At 37.2% G+C, this 15313-nt stretch overlaps 2 protein-coding genes across 2 annotated transcripts; both read right to left on the reverse strand.

Annotated features, from left to right (window-relative positions):
* Positions 1 to 3177: 3177 nt before the first annotated feature.
* On the reverse strand, positions 3178 to 5459 carry LOC147763706 (uncharacterized). The gene is made up of 4 exons (XM_087003264.1): positions 5236 to 5459; positions 4506 to 4667; positions 3795 to 3900; positions 3178 to 3450 (listed from the first exon to the last, which is right to left on the reverse strand). The coding sequence occupies exons 1-4, from the start codon at positions 5273 to 5275 to the stop codon at positions 3303 to 3305; spliced, it is 456 nt and encodes a 151-aa protein (XP_086859390.1). The 5' UTR covers positions 5276 to 5459; the 3' UTR covers positions 3178 to 3302.
* Positions 5460 to 7056: 1597 nt separating this feature from the next.
* On the reverse strand, positions 7057 to 9308 carry LOC106176652 (uncharacterized). The gene is made up of 4 exons (XM_013559123.2): positions 9117 to 9308; positions 8708 to 8860; positions 8403 to 8511; positions 7057 to 8209 (listed from the first exon to the last, which is right to left on the reverse strand). The coding sequence occupies exons 1-4, from the start codon at positions 9175 to 9177 to the stop codon at positions 8068 to 8070; spliced, it is 465 nt and encodes a 154-aa protein (XP_013414577.1). The 5' UTR covers positions 9178 to 9308; the 3' UTR covers positions 7057 to 8067.
* Between the last annotated feature and the right edge of the window lie 6005 nt (positions 9309 to 15313).

The following is a 15313-nucleotide window of genomic DNA, read 5'->3' on the forward strand; positions in this document are numbered from 1 at the left end:
CAGTACATATTTAGGGAACAGGGAGAATGGAGAGAAGCTTCACACGGTGCCAACCCCTGGATCTACTACCGCACCATGAGCTAGCACTTAAAACATTCAAAAGATAAAACACTATATCATTTAAAACATAATTCTAACACTTAAAACATAAATCTGCCCGCAGCGTTGCATACTAATTAAGCCATATTGAACGTGCTGTTCAGAACGTTGTCTGAGTAGAATCCATGTTTTTCGTTAATTTGACATCCCTGTTTTTTCACGCAGACAAATAGATTTATAGAATTGTTTTCGAAGCTCTCATCTTACAAATTTGCAATTCAATTCCATAGATATAAATCAGTGTCCTATAATTAAAAAATAATTCAATACCTAAGTTTTTCAAGGCCGTGAATATTCACGTCCTTGGTTATTTTAAATAGCGCCCCAGGATAAACCACATCTACCACTTCTAAATTTAGTAGACAGGGATTCAGCAGGTCTTAAAAATTTAAATCCACAAATAGTACTTGCAAATGAAATCCACAGTAGCTCGGCAACGAACAAGGGGGAAATTTTGGAATTTTAACGTTTCCCAATTTGTTACATAATTCAACTCCATAATTAAACCAATTTGTCGAGTGCTTAACAGTACATGAGTATATTTAAATTTTTAACATAAATCATTAAATCAACCTGCTGTAAAGTTTAACAGTACTTGCAAATGAATACACTGTAGCTCGGCAAAGAACAAGGGGAAATTTTGGAATGTTAACGTTTCTTAATTTGTTACATAATTCAACTCCATAATTTAACCAACTTGTCGAGTGCGCAACATAACATGAGCATATATTTATATTTTTAACATAAATCATTAAATCAACCTGCTGTAAAGTTTAACAGTACTTGCAAATGAATACACTGTAGCTCGGCAACAAACAAGGGGAAATTTTGGAATGTTAACGTTTCTTAATTTGTTACATAATTCAACTCCATAATTTAACCAACTTGTCGAGTGCGCAACATAACATGAGCATATATTTATATTTGAAACATAAATCATTAAATCAAGCTGCTATAAAGTTTAAAGGTAACGGTTTTAATAACCGCAAATTAGAAGTTTTAAGTCAAATTCAAATAAACAAAAGGTAGAAAGGTATTGAGTACAAGTTCAATATTTTTGATGTCAAAAATTGCTCGTTGGTTGAAATTGTAATAGGAAAAGGCAGGAAAGGTGTTTTTTTTTTTTTTTTTTTTTTTTTTTGGTTGATAGCACAATCCAAAAAATATATTTTCATTATGTTGATAACAGCTGGACTGGACGTAATGAAAAGCTTTATTAGACACCAAGTTTAAGAAGGCGTGAGCTAATGCATAAAGAGATTGCCTTATAAGGGAATGTCAAATACTTAATCAACAAAAAAGAACGTTTTATAGATCATACAAAAGACGATAGGGGGAGATAGTTTAGACGCATGATCAGTGCAGACAGAAACGAGTGTCGAAACCTCTGCATCTGTCTAGCAAAGAGAAGAGATTGGTGAAAAGACTTTGAAAGATAATTAATTAGCGTTGTTATAAATACAACAAAACATTATAGGGCGCCGGGGAGTGCAGCTAATGCTACTGTATTAAGAGTACATTTCGTTAGGTAAAGGCTAGAAAGTAGTGATTGACTGTGTTACATGTTCCCAATTTTAGTGCTCTCTCTGAAGATTAAAAATTAAGCATTTATTTTAATTCTCCACATTATACATGTGTGTACCTCACTGTGTGAGGCACCAGGTGATGGAGCTACTCTGTATAGGACTTTTAAGTTTAAACGAGTACAAAATGAGACCGTGATTAACAAGTTTTCTGTACAACTTCAAAATGCACCAAACTGCATAATTCAAATAAAAACCCTGGGGTATAGCCCTCCCTCGGAACGATTTATTTAACATTGATCCGTAGATACATTTGTTGGATTACTGTTTCGTGGAACTGGTCTATCTTGATCACTACTGAGTCAGAGACTCAGATTGAACTGGTGGTGTAATAGGCTATAAGAATTAATGCAGCCCACTGGTTGTTGCGGCGCAATTGGAATGAAAAAAGTGACGGGTATCATATAAGTAGTCAATAACACTACAGCAGACATTTATTGGCGAATGTCCTTGACTGCCAAGCATGGCAAGATGACAATTCAGAGGGATATTCCTCTCTCTAACGGACTTCACATGACAAGAACCCACGGCTCTGCGATCCCCTATCCAACCCCTCCACCTCGACAAAGATAGCAAATATGATACACATGGGAAAAAGAAGGGACTCATGATCAAAATGTACTCTTTACTCTTCACGAGACTGCATTTCCAAACTTACAATACAAATAAGACGTCAAACATACCCGAGTATTCTGGAATTCAAGGTTTAATCGTTAAAATGCGTCGTGATATTGCATCAATACATCGTGCGCCCGAGTCACCAGTTATCTAGACTATCATACTATCTTTCTAATAGGTTAAATAATCGAAAGCTATTGTATCCCGTTATATCATGGAGCACTGACGTGCACCAGCTGATCTCTGTTTATTATACTGTAACCAGGTATTAATGTGATCGGTCGTGTTTGATAAGAACCTGTAAAAGTACTTTATATAGGTTCTACTTGATATGCTAGATTTTTCTGTTTCTGAAATCGTAACTTTCTGGGGTAAAATGATAAATAAATTATAAATTTTGGTCATTAATTATTATTATTATTATTATTTTCGTGCATTTTGATCACTTTACAGATTAACTGGTGATGTGGGGGTATTGACACCATTGTTGTTAGTACGCTCTGCTGTAATGCGCATTACACTTTTCACTTGCAAAATAATAATAATAATAATAATAATAATAATAGAACAAAACATAAAAAAATGGTCTAAAATTCACGTAGACAGTACCAATATTTTGTACCCACTCTGGCACTGAAATACGTTATTTCGTGTATAAATGAATATTTAAATATGTATGTATCTACAAAGACACTTTAATGTCGTAGGCATTTTAAGGTGTTTATAAACTATACTCATCTTTATGATGACCTATTCTGAAGAAAAAAAATTGTATTTTACAGCACTATCTTAAAGAATATATGTCAGAATTATATAGTTCGATGTGCGCAGCAGAGACAATGCTTCTGTGAACAGTTTCGTTCAGCGCCAATTTTCTCTAGTGCTTCAAAAAGAAATAGGAATAAGAGTAAACGGAAAACGTTGCAAGCATGAAAAAATGCAACTTCCTTTCAAAATACAGCTGTTTTGTGTTACGTCATAGATTTTGTGACGTCATTCGAATCACATGACGTTGTAAGCCACCGGATCTCCCGTGCTAACAGATCTTGCTCGGTGTATAGGACATACAGCACAGCAGCAACAACAGCACAGCAATGTACACGTAAGCACCACTGCGAGCGCTATAACAATCAGTCCCACCGCCCAGGCCCTGAAAAACAAGTCCAAAGAAGTCATTTAGGAAGAATAACTTTAGTCAGAGCAAGGAGTTATAACAGTTATAACTCCTTGGTCAGAGTAAGGAAAGTTTTTGAAACCCACGACACGATCATCTAAGCAGCCATGCTAGTAACTGACACAATGCTTCAGAAGTTTCAAAATTGACTGACCAAAATCCATAGAAATCTTTGATCGTAAGTAATATGAAAAGAACATTTTAACATATGATCCTGGTTTAAAAAAACACAGAAGTTTCCCATTTATTCCACGGTTTCGGCGAATTACAAAATTAAGGGGGTTAAGAGGGGAAAATAGGCAACAAAACGACTAATTTACTGAAAAACTGGAGGATCGCAGCACTTTGACGTTGAGCCCACGTGGCAACACACATAGTCGTCTGCATCGTCTAATGGTCCTGGGCAGTAAAAATCTCTTTTGAATCCTAGAAAAAGAGGTTTTTTTAATCAGTACCAGAATAAGAACCTACCTAAATCACACACAAAAAATGGCAAAAATGGTTTGTTTTTTCTTCAGGTTTTATCGACTTTATATTTGGTACAATCATTATTATATTATATATTATTCCCAGTGTAAAATATGTGTTAGTCTACAGCAACCCTATATAGCCTACTACGAGCAAAATGTTAGTGCTTAAAGTGAATATTCTCAAACTGAACTTAAACATAAACTGCCACACCTATCACACTATACACCTGTAGCAAACTTACTGGTAGCTCGCAGTATCTATTCAGCATAAAGCAAACCTGGGTTTCACAAAATGTCACAACAAACACACTGCCATACTTGACCATGCCAGACACAAAATGCTTTTGTATTGATACATACACACTGTCACAATAAGCGCAATGTATTTAAAGTATAAAATCTGCATTCGTGCCTCTCACACCTAACACAATGGCAAATCTATCACACTATTTCAGGTGGCCCGTTATCGAACACGTTATCAAGATGCCAAACATTGACGGTTTGTCACACCTAACGCACTGTTGTGTTTAGCATTGTCACAACCAACACATTTTACCCTACCTGCTCCCGTGCAGTGGTGTTCTCGTCTCCCAGGGCAACAGCCTCGTTCACAGCACCAAGTATTTCTCGGGGGGTCACCGGGGCCCGGGCAGGATGGTTTGCTGAAATTGGCTGGGCATTTGAAGACTTCTCCGAAAGAAATTTGGACACTGTAGCCTGCAACTAAACCCATTGGCACATTGTAATAAGACATGCTGTATATCTCACAGCAAAGCAGGAGTATCTTGGTGATAAAAAGGCAGTCTCGGATAAGGGGTAAATTCTAGAGCTAGGGCGTTTACGCATTGGCCTTTAAAAAAATGACTCCATTAATATGAACGCTAAATAATAACAAACCCCTGAAGAAAGTTTTTTTAATCTGCTGTCTGCTCTTAAGGAATCGCTCAAAACGCTTTCCATTCGAGTTCCCACGGAGAAGTTATGTATTTAGGGCTGTGTGATAAAGAAAGTCAATGAAATAAACGCGGGTGCGCGCGGGCACACACTTTTGAAATAAAATAATAACAGGTGCAATAATATATATAACGCAAATAGAACAAAATCCTGTCTCCAATCCTACCCACCCAATGACCTATCGGATGCATCATTACCTTTAAATAACCTCTGGTGTAACCTTTAATCTGGATACTTAAAACGGATAATAGTTTAAACTTCTTCTAGATGATCTAAATAGAATAATATTGTGCGATCATCATACTGTAAAGTTTGTGCAGCGCTTATAGCTACTCACCACATAATAGGAAGAAATGGACACCAACAGCTGATCTCATTCTATCATTTGTCTTCTGAACGGTTATTATGACGCATGTCACTAATCATGAACATTGCTGTCAAATGGGACGAATGGCTATCTTGTCAACACATTATGATAAATAACGTGAAACACTATATATCAGATAAGTCGATTTTAATACATTGTGACCGGCAATACGTATCAGTGATTTGCCGGCACTACAGGTTCAATCACTGTGCCAGTTGTGATACGTGGATAAATATGTAGGATAATAAGGCATAGATTTCATGCACGAAGGCACTGCGTTGATTATGCGGCGTAAAAGTATTGACATCATATCTCGTCTGTGTTGTAATTTAAATGGTTTATATCAAAAAAGAAGTATTAAAGTGATTTAGATTGGTTCTAATTTTAATATCAACAAAATAAAAAAATCTCTTTCTATGATTCAACAGTAAATTCTTTATTGCTCTTAGGTATTCGATAAAGCAGACGACCACGTGTGCAGTCACGTGGACTCAATGACATAGTGCAGTGTTTCCCCAGCATTTCAGTAAATTATTATTGATATTAATATCAGGTTTGTATGTTGAAATTCCCTGTACCTTTCGTTATACTTCAGTACTGCTGATAAAGTTCTGTATCTTTTTAATGTACTTATATCCGTTTGAAGATCGCTGTGTATTTCGAATCAAACCCTTGAAACTTTTAAAACGGCGTATCAATCGCTTGGATTGCCGTTTTTAAATTTTTAATGTGAGTGATTTTCCTTATAAATCAACTTTTACTTTGACTGAATTTCTTCTTTCGACATTGTTTCTTTAACTTTAGCGGAATTGACTGTTATTAATGCTTTGTTGCTGTTGTTGCTGTGCTCTATGTACGAAGACGGTTTGGGAGGTGCAATGGCCAACTAAATCCCTTGCTTCGAGTGACGTGAATCTACGGCGTTACATTAACCCTCAGTGACTAAACAGCGGAATTTACGAAGAAAATTTCGCCATACAGCGACAATTTTTCCACGCGCAAAACTTTTTTCTTCCTTACATCTTTTTGTTCTTGTAGCATTGCAATGAAAAACGGACGCTGTTTCTCAAAAACTCAAAATATATGTGCAGGACATGTCAAAAGAATGAAGGACAATAGGTGGACAATCAGGCTTACAGAATGGACCCCAAGGTATGGACAAAGAAAAAGAGGAAGGCCGGTCAAACGATGGAGGGATGAATTAGATGACTACTGGAAGTCTTGGAAGAAGAAACCTTGGCCAAACTGGAAATCTGAGGCTCAGGATAGGAAACAATGGAAAAAGCATGCTGAGGCCTTTGTCCAACAGTGGAACACTATAGGCTCTAAATGATGATGATGATATGTGCTCATGAGATATGATCCTTTTGTTGATATAAATATTAAATAATTTATTTATAGACGATTCTGTGGATCGTGCAGTTGTAAATCTAGTGAACATCATCTATGAATTAAGAAACATGAATTATGAATAAGAATATTCCATCAAACATCTGCATGTTACAGTTAATTTGTGCCTACTTCTGACCCGCCAGATCAATAACTAATAGTAATTAAACGACTGAAATAGTATTAACATTGCGCAACATTACCATCTGTAAAAACATTAAAACAATTGCAGGTAATACTATTCTAACCTTTAAAGAAGCTGTTGGAAGCTAAGCAATGCTTTGAAAATTGTATTTCATTAAAATCATGCATACTCTTGATTAAATTTATCAAAATCTTAGGATTCACTCCAATAATATTTACTATTATAAATCCTAAACAAAGTATTAAGGAAATTCCTGGTTGATGAATATCGATGTTTATTTAATTATGGGTGTCACGCAAGATGTAATAAGTCATATGTGATCTATTTTTACGTTTGGTACACACGCACATGTACATGTACAATTATTCATGTTATCGAATTCGTGTTATCTTATCCAATGATAAGGTCTGTACTGACATACGGCCTCGATTCAAATTATTCAGTATGCAAGAACTTATTTGTAACATTTATAAAATACCATGTAAGTGAACATAAAGTGTACGATGTTTTTGAACTAGTACAAGAATTAAAACCGCTGTTTAAATGAACAGATTACAGTGCTTGTGGCATCCGTTGTCCCCGTTATTAACGAAATCAGGTTGACAGAGGGCACATGGCTTATTTTCTTCACTCCCTTCTCGCCCGGGTTGTTTGGTCTTTTTTTTTTCAACATAATATGCCATGTGCTAAATAAAGAAGAATAATTCTTATTTGTATATTACTTAAATGAAGTACAATTAGGCCTTATTCTCATTTAGAACAATGCATATCCATAATATCAAGAGAAAGTCCAGTTATACGGGTTAAGGGTAATACTGACGCAGCTTAAATTCATGTACCGGTAGCGGAACCATTCCAAAATTTGCCTCCAAAACTCCTTCCCCGCACATTTGGGATTGGATTGTACACACACTGGACAATAGAAGTGTCACCCCCTGAATCAGAGTAATCAAAATTATTAACCTGAAGAGGCGGAATATAAGCAATGTCAGAATATCGATACAGTTGAATTGTTCAGTCAGAACAGTTTCTTTTGTGAAATTTGATGTTAGTAAAATGATACCAGGAGCATATAATTCCACAGTCATTTATCTCCCCCAAAGTATTTAGTAGGGGTGACACTTATATTGTTCAGTGCATGTAGGCGAATCTGCTATTATACGTAAATTCATAAAGTAATAATCCTCATCTGAAGTTATAGAACAGCATAATATAACTGTAGCATTGTGCATGTAGGTCATTAAAAGACATCCGCAGCCGCCGTTGTCCTACGTATTCCGAAAGATGACATATTCGCTACGTCGGGTGTGATGGCACGGGCAACACGCGCAGCAGCAGCAGCATATACAACACACGCATAAAAGGAACACCAACACACACACCACTGCTATGACTATAATGGCCCACTCTCTGAAATAGAAAATACAAATAGTGAAACAGAAATTTTAAAGTGAAGGAAGACACAGGAAATATATCGAGCGTAAGATGAAAGAGTAAGTAAATGTATAAAGAAAATATATTCTTTGTTGCCTTCTTTCTTGTTATGAATGGGACCATGAAAAATTGTGGTACACTGGGATGGAGGAGACATAAACAGACTTACGCTAAACCCTCGGCCGAGCAGCAGGCATCTTCTCTGTTGGCGTCCTTACAGCATATGGTATCGAACACGGTTTGGTTGGGGCGGGGGCAGTAAAAGTTCTTCTCGTAACCTGAAAATAAACCATATATTTTGATATTTTATGTTTTCCCCAAAGTGTGTTAGAGGAATGGATACTGTCATGGTAACTATAAAACAATATCTTAAACATTTTGAGAAATGCCACAGGGTTCATTCTACATTGATTGCGATTCGGAAATGACTAAACCATTAGACACAGTTCAAGTCAGAATTATTTGGGAACTTACCGTCCCCACAGTGGTGCTCGCCACGCCCTTTATCGCATCCGTCCGGGGAGCAGTGTGTGTAATCATCCGGTTGTCCGGGTTGGGGACAGAAAGGGCTCTTTGACGAGTTCGCTGGACATACGAATTTCTTTCTTGCTTGGCAATAAACTGACGCTGAAATAAAAGGCGTATGTTGTATCTTGAACGTTTAAGTTAGTTTCTTAAGTATCAGCAACGCTCTGTATTTTTGCAATTTCGATTTTATATTGAAAAGAATAAAAGGCAACTGCTTGAGAACTTGCACGATGTATGCTAGAAGCAAAAAGAACAGCGATAGCAAACACTCATTACCCTCACATACCTCTCTCTCTTTCTCTGATACACACGCGCGCGCGCGTGCACACACACACACACTCACTGTACAACTTACTTAAAGCCAGCAACAGGAAAACCACGCAGGTCGAGTAACCAAACATGGACATAGAAACCATTGTTACTCGTTAAACACCGCCGATCTCATAAACAGCCAGATACAGTATCATGAATTAATTTAGATCGGTTAATGCAAGTCAGTGTATCATGATATAACGGGCAACAATAGCTTTCGATAGTTTGATTTGAAAAGATATCACGATACTCTAGATAACTGGTGAATCAGGCACACGGTATTTGACCCGACATTTTGATATAGAAAAATGATAATGGGAGGTGTGACAAATCAACACTTCCTGTCCTAAACGGGCTAAGTTTACTACCTGACGTCTTACCCGAAACAGTGGAAACTGTAATAAATTCTTTAGTCATGTAAGGACGAAAAGATAAGTAACACTGGGTCAGTCTCAGCGCTGCTTTCGAGATACAAAAAATGTGCAGCCCGGTGACTTAAAATACGGTCAATTAACACAGCATTAGCTGTTCTTACCGTTGTTCAAATTGATATGAATAATTCATGTTTAACATATAAAAACACATATGCAATGTTGAGCACTGTCAAATTGGCTAGATAGATTATTAAGTTTAATTATGCAACTTATCAGGAAACTATATAACATTCCACAATTTCCCTTGTCCGTTTCCCAGCTACGGCGCATTTTCAGTACTTCTCCGACTTGTGTATTTGTGCAATTTTCAGAGGCTGCCTAATTATCCATTTAACATACTAGTAATTCTATGTGAAATAATATGTGGAGCGATACGGATTCTTTCACATCGAGTATCAAATACTGATGACAAATGAGTAATTGAAAAGCAATTCAATAAAGCTAGGTAGTTTCAAATTAATGAAGAAGAAACATGGATCCCACTAGGAAATTTATAAGACAGTCCGCTGAATATGACTTAATTATGATACACACTTTAACAGTGAGGAGAGAATTAAGTTAATTGTTAGTGCGTCCTGCTGCGTTAAGTCCAGGGTAGGCAATCACTCACTATGGCATCGGTTTTAGTAGTGCGCCATCGCAGATTACGAAGATTTCGTGAAATAGTCATCAAAAATATCATGTATAATATGCAAAATCTTATAAAATCTTGAAAAAAATTTGTTGCTCCAGTTTTTTATTATTTTTATTTTGAATTTCATTTATATTTCATTTATATTTATTTATTTATTTATTTATTTATTGTCAATATAGACATACATGCATTTATTTATTAGAATGACTTCATGGCGGCTAATATCTATACTCAGGCAACACCTGAAGGAGGGCATGTTAAACACTGTCCAATTATGATTTAACTAAAATATTGCTACTACTTAAACGAAGTAAAAATTGCAAATTTTTAACCTTGCGACACAACTCTTTAAAATAATCCCAAATACAGTGTGTCCGTTTATGCTATAGTGGCAAAAAAAAAAAAAACACAAGATTTGATTTGACCACAGTGCTTCAAAATGCCCATACATGTTAGTATGGTCACTGTATTCAGTGACAGAACACCATCTCAGAACGTTCTGCAATAGAGTACTGATACGCTTGTCTGATTTCAAACGGTTGCTTGCTTTAGATTTTCAGATATTTCTTCTGAACATGCAGAAATAGCTGATCACAATCAATGTTAGTTGACACAGAAATCAGAAAAACAGAGTTTTGGAGACGAAATTCCATGTTTACATAATGCCACAGCTGTCTGATCTGGACAGGGGTCGTGCATGGATTTTGCCATTAGCACAGTATTATGGTTATTGCGGACAATTTCCAGACAGAACTCATGGTAATTGTTTTGATTGGTAGAAAAATCTGACTGGCCAGCGGTACGGAGATAATGTCCTAAGGGCAGCTGCTGTACCACTCATGCATCAACACCCAACCCTACTCTTGCTCCAGCAGAACAATGCACGTCCCCATACTGCCAGGATAGCACAGGGGTACCTGCAGCAGGAACAGATCCAGACTTTTCCGTAGCCAGCGTTTAAACCAAATATGTCTCCCATTGTACATACCTGGGGTGAACTGGGCAGATGACTTCATAGCCGCCAGAAACAGCCTACCACTGTCATAAAGTTGAGAGCTGCACTAGTGGGAGAATGGAAAATGATGCCCCAGGTCCGCATTCGAGGCCTCGTGCGTTCCGCGAGGAGGAGGGTACTAGCCTGTACTGCAGCCATGTTACTGAACATTACACTACCAGTTATGCAACAATATTGCATGAAAAGGTATATAAAAACTACAGATATAAAAAACTTTTTGGCTAGTATATTTGCCCAGGCAGCACTTGCAGCTTGTCGAATTTGCTTGGAGGAGGGCATGGTAAACACTTCATAATTGTGAATCAATTAAGAAAATAACGCTATTTTATTATTCAAGGACAATTGAAGATGACATTTTTATTTGTGTGACCCACCCCCTTTGACATAATATTATATATATCAGTGGATGATGTCCACCCAGACAACAGCTCGTTGATTTTGCACTGAAAGATGACATGGTAAACACTTCACAGCTATGAATCTATTAAGAGAATAACATCACTTTATCATTCATTAAATAATAAAGATGACAAAAGAGTACGTGTGGCTTAAGTGAGAAGCAAACAGTGATTCATGCTTTGCCAAAAGATGCAAACCTCTATCATGTGTAGTAGATATGTGTAGGAACACACAGAAATTCACATTTTAACTAAAATTGTTCAAAGATTACCACAGTATTTCAATGGAAGTTAACCTAACATTACTTCATGTTATTGCATCTTGTACATCACCGTTCTGCCCCAGTAACTGTTATTCACGAGGGTCGCTAGGTTATACCTTCTGGACCTTTAAAATGTATAAATTAATGGACATAAAGATATCGATAAAAATATTCCAAGCACTCCACATACAAAAGCGGTCATCTCACAGCCATGTTAATGAGGTTAAAAACCGTCCAGTTTTTTGTCAGCACCTATAATATATCAAACCGGCCAGAATTGGAAATCAAGACCACTCGAGTTTAAGCCCGGGTCAGCAAACGTATAAATACACAGTGTCGACGATGAAAAACTTATCCAGGCCTGGACACAGCAGCCAAAATGGGTAAGTGTCATAATTAATTTGTAGACGCTATCTACTTTGGATACACAGGTTTGTCATATTCGTATAGAATCGAAATAGTTACTTCTTAGCGCTGCAAGAACAATTTTAAAAGGACTTCTACTGTCAGTATGTCTCAGTTTTGTGTTATTCAAAAAAAGTTATTTAGTATACCCATATGTAGATTTCAACAATTTCTGTTGCAACATCGAATAGAAATGTAGTGCGTACTGGGACATGAAAAGTTTACTGTTGCAGAAGCAAACAGTTTCGCATTTGTTTCCTTGTTTAATACTACCCTTAGGAAAGATCGACAGGTTTTTTTCATTTCTTACAGGCAACACGTCGTTTACGAAACATTGCATGTTTTAGAATAATAAAACTTGGATTTTTTCTCTTGGGAGCAGGTAACTTTAGGTTCTCAGTTGGCGTTTTAACTCTCCTTTGTCTCCTCATGACGACAGAGGCTCTTACACAAGCACAACTGGGTGAGTATTTACAATGACCGTCGCTGAAAAGAATAAAAAATCAAATTATGCAAATTGTGCAAGTGTCTTTTTTCTTTTGCTTATCTATAGAATCATCATATTAGGTCTGTTAATGGTTCTCATGGAACAACCCAACCTCCTGGCAATTTTGCTGGCCAAAACTTCCTCCTATGTCAATTGTATGGTCAAAAAAGTACCCCTCTCCTTAAGGAGTTGCATATTGAAATTATTTTTGTCATGATTTCATACTTATTTATACAAAAGCGTCTACAGTTCAAATAAAGATCTGCCGCAAAGTGTATAAAGGCATGTTTTAATGACATAATATTCATTGACATGTGTTTCAGATTTGATATGCTCATTGGGTCCGTCAAATCAGTACTATTTTGCCCATACGACGGACTGTAAACGTTTTATCCAGTGTGACACATCTCGCAGGGGGTTTGACATGCCGTGTGCCTATGACAATTGCTGGAATCAAGCCATACTAAGTCAAGACCATTGCAGTAACGTGGACTGCCACCCCGGTAGATGACGATTAGTTATAGTTTAGTTTTCTCACAACGAATATATTATTTTATAAAAATGTGTTCAGTGTGGAGATTAAATTTTAAGGCATATATCTTATAACATGCGTAACGTTAATAGACAACCAGCCATTCTCTGTTTGTAAGAAAGTTCACCTGTCACAATGTATTTACGTTAAAAAGACCATTTACCCAGGCAGGGGCGGATCCAGATATATTTTCTGACAGTCTTTCAAATTATCTTTGTTGATCCATACTCCATTTTTGGCCGTCTCCCCACAGAAAAAAATTAGATACCGGTCAATGTAAACTTGAAAATCTAACCGTCTTCCGGAAGACCCAGAAGACGGCCTAAATCCGCCCCTGGTCACTGTATGTGGAATATTCCAAGTGCATCGCATGTATTTGACTTGCAGATAAATGTTGCTGTCGTATTTCCGGGGATCCACACTATCACACGTATGATGACAACGCAATACATTATCAAGGTAAGTCTTTGAAAGTAAAATGTAACCCCAAACGGGTATATCCATGAGAAATCGCCGAAAACATTCTTAGACGAAACATGATCGAATATATTGGTTTATATTTTTACAATAAGCAATGTATTTTTTTATCACATGTTCAGATTAGTTTTCATGCACGTATCCAAAAAAGGGTTAATTTTATCTAACATGTGCCTGAATATGCAATATGATGTTTTTACACGGTGAAAATATTACACTATTTCCAAAAGGTGAATGCAGATACACCATCAGCAAGACGTGTTTCGATCCGGCGGACCACCCGGAACTCACAGAGTTTAACATTGAAGGAATCAACTACGTGGATCCAACCTTTCGCATGGACCGTACCTGGTTAAAGGAAATTTTCATTGACGTTTTTGGCATGCAATTCAAGTTTGGTTTAGGCTCCCAAACTGTTCCACCACCAGTTTTCCAATGGGATACAATGGTAGGCACAACTAACGCTTTTGTTGCAAATGCACTGTTTCTTGAGTCAAATAAATCTTATTAATGGTAGTTTTTTGACACTTTGCTTATATGTATCATGGTTTAAATGGAAATCACACGAAATTGTTGTATTTATACACAAGTCTATCTTTAAAATCTTTATTTGCTTTCCATAATATTATAAACAGCCATCATACGATAGTTTCTTTGCGACTCTACAAACACACTGCCCAGGGAAGAGAAAAATTTACATTGAGCAACATAAGTTTCTAACGTTAGATCTGTCATATGTTTTAGTTTGGTGATTGGATACAGATCATCGGCTTGAATTCTGACCCCTTAACTGTATGCAATGCAGGAAGATGCGTCAGCATAACTCTTGAGAACAACCAGGGCATTCTTTTCGAATTCGACTTCAGCGTTAACATCACCTGGGGAGGTCGCCCCGACCGCCGTCTTCACATATGCACCCCGGGGACTTACAGAGGATTGTTGTGTGGTATGTGTGGCACCTGCAATGGAAACAAAGACGATGATTTCTCCCTGAAGGACGGAACATATGTGGGTGACCAGTATATACCACCGTCCTGGCCACCAGAGCCACAGACCCAAGCCATGTACGACCTGATTGGAGAGAGTTGGCTGGTTCCTGATCCCAGTCTCGGACCCGAGTAAGATAAATGAACTAGTATTATCCAGGTGTTATGCAATGCAATCTTAAACTTTAATAATTACATATTTCTTTTTAGTTAATTTTAATTGTGTCACTATAATATATTAGCCTTATCGCATAATTAATTTTTAAATTCCCATGACAAAACATCCCGGTGACTCCCTTCGCCACATAAGTTTTCATGTAATTATTAAACTGAGAAAAAATGTCCCTATTTCTGTAGAATTATAAAACTCATTAATGGTCTAACTGCAGTACCCAGCCTGGGTCAGTTTTCTGGTAGTATTCTGAATACCGCACACCAGGGTATTTTTATTGGAGGTCGCATTTGCAAAGAAATTAGGTGAAAACAGAACCCATCACATCTTTGCTTCTCTTTACACTTCAGGTGCCAAGCACCATGGGGGAGAAGACGCAAGCGACAAGCTCCTTCTGTGCAAGAGGAATGCCCGGAAGCGAATATCTGCGATGTCAT

The sequence above is a fragment of the Lingula anatina genome, chromosome 2 (assembly GCF_051362555.1).
Source record: "Lingula anatina isolate TDL-2025a chromosome 2, LinAna3.0, whole genome shotgun sequence".
Lineage (NCBI taxonomy): Eukaryota > Metazoa > Brachiopoda > Lingulata > Lingulida > Lingulidae > Lingula > Lingula anatina.